Raw genomic sequence first — 5156 nt, 5'->3', positions numbered from 1 at the left:
ATAAATAATAAAGATTAAAGATTAAAGACTTAAAAGATTAAACTAAAATCGCTACACAAATATCACTTCCGGTTCATCTTTATTACCCGGTTTACAAGTATGGTGTGCCGCAAGACTAACCGCGGTTATCTTATTAGCCTTAGTAATATAAAACTTAACCCAAGTCTAAACCCTGGTTTAGTCCTCATTCTCCCTCAATATATACCCCCTCAAACTCACGCTTCCTTCTTCACCTCATTAAGAAAACGAGAGACCAAGCCGGAGTCACTCTAACGGAGAAAGACGCCGGAATCGTCTACTCCGAAGGTAATATATACGAGCTGATCGTGTGTATTTATACCTAAACTCACTAGAAACCCTAGGTTTGACTTGGTCAAATCCTAATGTGTTCGTTTTCTGTGAGTTTGTGTGTAATTACACGCCTAATCATCTCGAATTATTGATGTTTTATACGATATTTCGTGTATCTGATAGTGTATTATATGCTGTATTGAGAGATATATACTCCGTATTATCTAATGTTTGTGCTATTATTATTATTTTTTTAATATAAAACAGGATGTTTTTGCTAGTTATGGTATTTCAGAATATGTTAAACTTGGTGTATTAAATGTTTTTGTTACTTAAATGACTGAATTTCCATTTTAAGGGTTTTATTTGTTGACATCTTTATAAGGAAAATTGGACAAATGATTGATAATAATATATGATTCCGTTGATTTATACAAATTTGAATAAGTTAAAGTTGATATGTGTGATAATTTTAGAGACCTATTATGAATTTTGAAATTATAAAACCTTTATAATAACTATATATCACTTAAACAATTGAATATATAAAAGGAATATTTATTTGAGTCTATAAATTAAGTTGAGATTGAAGGGACCAATGTCTCGAAAATCACATGTAAATGAAAAAAAAATTCAAAATTTTTTTTTTTGAAACAAAGATATTTTAAATTTTTTTTTTTCGAAATTTTAAATTTTTTTTTTTTTCCAATCACATTTAATTTACGTGCACAATCACATATGATTGAATTGTACAATCAGATTTGACATGCATAATCACATGTGATTAGGTTTACAATCACATGTGATTGACATGCATAATCACATATGATTTTTTAAAAAAAAAAGTTTAGAAAAAAAAAATTTCAAAAAAAAAAGTTTTCGAAATTTTTTTTTTTTCAATCACATGTGATTTTCGCGCCAAATGTCGCGTTCTCATTGGTCCCTTTGTTTTCAAGCAAATGTATGGATGCAAGTGATTACAACTCATAAACAAAACTATAGTTCAGTAATTCAACTTCACCTGCTTAAAATGACAAGTTTGAATTTTTAATGTACCATTGATGTGCGAGTTCTCGAAATTGAATGCCGAATCGTCTACATTTGGCTTCCTTGGATTAATCTAATAATCTCTGGTTTGGAGTTTAGTCTAATAATGGGAGTGACACTTTTCTGTAAATGAGCTTTCATAAATTTGCTCACTTTGACCACTAAAAGCTTGTAGCTTTATTAGAGTATTATCTTAAAAAGATATTAATAACTTGGTAGATAACTCTACTAAGTTCACTACTTAATGCGTTGAAACAATAAAATTCTTTTATCATTAGATTATCTTATAATTGTAACACATTAATTGAAGCTGCTAAACATTACTGTCACGAGGTCTCCTCTAATTTCTTCTTCATTTTTTCAGTTTCTTGAAAAATTATCTCCTTTTTCCGAAGCAAGTATTGATGAACATGTGATTATTCCTAAAGCCATAACACCTTGTTATACTTATGTTTGTAGGAATCATCATCTGGTGAACTCAAACTTTGACTTTTTGTTAACACAAGATCCACTCTAGAATGTGTCCTCCAGTATTCATTCCCTTTGCAGCTGAACTAGATGAATACTCAACAGATGAAGCCATCTTTGAGTTATTAATGCAACTAAAAAGTGGATGTTCTCTGCCTAAGAATGTTGTTTCTGGTGTGGATCCTTACCAATTCAGACCCTCGAATCATTCAGGTTGGTATCCATGCTCCTGCTTATATTTTTTGTTAGAGATATATTATTGATATAATGAAAGATGTAAGTTGTTTTATTATTGAAATGATACATGACTTGCAGCTAACATCTGGTACTTCTGGTCCGGGACAAAAATGGATGCTGAAAACGGGTTTTGGAAGTCAACAGGTGCTGCTTGTGAGATATACTCAAACTCTATGATTATTGGCTGGAGAAAAACGCTTCAATTTTATGAGGGCCGAGCCCCTGATGGACAAAAGCCTAAGTGGATCATGCAAGAGTACACAACAACCGATAAGTGTAGCTGTAAACCGGTATGCACACTTTCCTTCCAACTCTTAGGGCCTGTTTACATGCGTATTAATGGTCTGCGTTGACTGACAAGCTTACTAAGTCTGAAAGGAAAGGTGTTTACTTGCAGCTTAAATTAACGAGATGTCTTATTAGATGGATTATTCAGTCAACTCCAAAACCATACTAGATCACATTTAGTTGATTCCTATCACCACATTACGCTCATCTTCCTTTCTCCAAAATCATAAAATTGTTTTTGCTTTATCAGTAGCCATTTATCAATAACGAAATCATTTTCAAAATTAAACTCGGATTAACAAAATTATACCTGATAGTCATGAAAAAGAGACATTATTACTGTAATTTGAGCATACATGATGTGAACGAGTGGCAGAGCGAGCGCTGAAGTGACTGAGTGGGTATCTTTATAAATTATATTTCAGGAATTTTTGACTTGGGGTTCTCTCAACTTGAAATTTAATAAAGAATAGTGATTGTAGGAATCTTAATAACTCACTAATTAGAACAATAAAAAAATTTGGTCGGATGCTTAATTAAACAATTGAAGTCGGTCTGAAGAAGAAGAGAAATAATGGAGATACAAAAACAAAGAAATAAGGGAAAATGAAAATGGCGGTGTTTGGGATTTGGGATTATCAGAAGTCCCGGAAATACATCTCCAAATTATTAGGTTTTGATTTTAGTCACACGCTGATTACTGCATATAGTCATTTCGTTTTAGTTTAGGACTTGGGAAGACCATTTATTCAGCACAACACATAAACAATATTGTATTATTCATTCACTGATTACGTGTGCATATAGTCATTTCATATCCATAATGTCATCTATATCGATAAAGAACTTAATGGAAAAAAACTAAACAACCCCTTAGTGTGTGATCAATGAAATATTTATTATCATATGTATCTTTAATCGATCTACAGTCAATTGACGGTTTGGATGAAAAACTTGCAGGGTCAGGATGATGGAGGACTATACAAGTTATTTTTGGTAGACGATGGTAGCATTGAACAACCTTCTAAAAGCGAACTTCTGGTGAGTCGATAGTTCTCTATTAACGTCTTTGAATTTTATCATCTTGGTTTTAAATATAATTGATAATGCTTTGTAGGTAAAGAGTATTGATGATGTGGCAGGACCATCAGCTATGGCTGCTCTGTCTCCAGATCTAGAGCCGCTATTAGCCATATCTGATCAATCTCCAGAACAGCCATCAACTATGGCTAATCGGTCTCCAGAGCCACCATCAGACATGGCTAATCGATCTCCTGAGCTGCCAATTGGCGATTACTTTGGTGATTACCTGGAGTTGGATGATCTTGACATTCCCTTGTCACGTACTACAAGTTCTGCTAGTTCAAGCTGTATCACGACGAGTATGACATCAGATGATTTATTCGATGCACATGCCCTGTTGCGTGATCTAGCGGATGAGCCTGTTGACCAGGGAAACCAAGATCCCAGAATCAAGCTGAATCTCGCCGTGCCTGCAAAGTTAAAAGAAGTGGTGGTTCAACCAGCCTCTTTAGGTACGGAGTACTTTTTTTATATATATAAATACTCCAATGAAAATTTGATATCTCTGTTTCAGGTATCTTATTCTTGTGTGATTTTTGTCTTTAAAGGATCTCTGAACAAATATGATGAATCCAAACGTTCTCGTGGACAAACGTCAAAAACGGACCCCACTGCTCAAAAAGAGCCAGGAGACCGTCCGGATGAAGGCACTTCCAAAGGGTTCAACTCATCATCATCACCGTCAAGTAGTTCTGAGGGTTCCTCTAAAGAGGAAAAGAAAGATCGTATTAGTCGAAGAACCAAGAAGCGGAAAATGATGAAGTATCTATGCTTTTTCTTGGCATTCTAACTTCATAAGTAAGTTATGTTTGTTGTTTGCATCCATATTGATATGCACCATTGATTGATGGCCAAGATTATGCCTAGTAGAGAACTTGCAAGTAAATGCAACTAGTAGATGAACTGATCATTTTTAGACCAAGTCTAGGTATATAGTATTATAGTATAGTATATATATGTAGAGAGATGCATGTGATTTATTCATATGCATTGTATCAGTGTAAATACCATCCCTTCATAAAATGAAGACTGATCTATCGTCTTAATAATTTCGTGGGGGTTTTATAAATGTGATATTTGTTTTATTTCATCATATGTAATTAGAATGAAATTGGTGATTTGGACTTCAACATTTATGTAAGAAGATTATGGTTACTTTTTAGTGTCATATGTTTTGACGAATATTACTCCGTCTTATCATGGTTTGGTTATTTGATGATTGTTAATTGTTGCATACTGTCAAGAGTTACAACCAAAGTGCACATGGCCACTGTACTTAAGTTCTAACCAACATGCTGCTACCAATAAAGACTAGAACAAAACTGAATTAACCAAGTACAAAAGCTCACTAGTCCTAAGACTAACTAGATTAGGGATACCCAATCAAGATCCATGAGTTTGTGACCACACATGAAACTGATGAATGGTTGTGTGTCCCATACATGAAACTGAAACTGAAACTGATGAATGGTTGTGTCTCCCGTATATGGAACTGATGATTATAGCCCAACTTAGAAACTGTAGCCCAAAGAAACTCAAAACTTTGAGTTTGATATTACGAACCATGGATTGTTGCTAGCGTTCCATATTGACCAGTGTGTGCAAGAAACAATGAGCCGCCAAAACTTGTAGTCTTAACCATTCCTTAATGTCAACCGAAAGTGAATTGATCCAAAAATAACGGATAGTCCACGAGATGTTCCACCAATCGAACAACAAAGCCCAAATGTTGTGGGACCGCG

General features: G+C 34.3%; 1 protein-coding gene across 1 annotated transcript; it reads left to right on the top strand.

Moving 5' to 3' along the window:
• The first annotated feature begins 205 nt into the window (after nt 1–205).
• Nucleotides 206–4564, top strand: LOC139892313 (uncharacterized). The gene is made up of 6 exons (XM_071875371.1): nt 206–306; nt 1798–2019; nt 2122–2333; nt 3292–3372; nt 3449–3866; nt 3963–4564. Exons 2-6 carry the CDS (start codon nt 1857–1859, stop codon nt 4202–4204), a joined length of 1116 nt encoding a protein of 371 aa, XP_071731472.1. The 5' UTR covers nt 206–306; nt 1798–1856; the 3' UTR covers nt 4205–4564.
• The last annotated feature ends 592 nt before the right edge of the window (nt 4565–5156 follow it).

This window comes from Rutidosis leptorrhynchoides, chromosome 2 (assembly GCF_046630445.1).
Source record: "Rutidosis leptorrhynchoides isolate AG116_Rl617_1_P2 chromosome 2, CSIRO_AGI_Rlap_v1, whole genome shotgun sequence".
Taxonomy (NCBI): Eukaryota; Viridiplantae; Streptophyta; class Magnoliopsida; order Asterales; family Asteraceae; genus Rutidosis; species Rutidosis leptorrhynchoides.
This window is presented reverse-complemented; position numbering and strand designations above follow the sequence as displayed.

What these genes read in the sequence shown, in the direction of transcription:
- LOC139892313 (XM_071875371.1), top strand. Translation starts at nt 1,857, where the DNA reads ATGTGTCCTCCAGTATTCATTCCCTTTGCAGCTGAACTAGATGAATAC. An exon ending in CAGACCCTCGAATCATTCAG is followed by an intron (nt 2,020 to 2,121) that starts GTTGGTATCCAT and finishes CATGACTTGCAG; the next exon opens with CTAACATCTGGTACTTCTGG. An exon ending in GGTTCAACCAGCCTCTTTAG is followed by an intron (nt 3,867 to 3,962) that starts GTACGGAGTACT and finishes TTGTCTTTAAAG; the next exon opens with GATCTCTGAACAAATATGAT.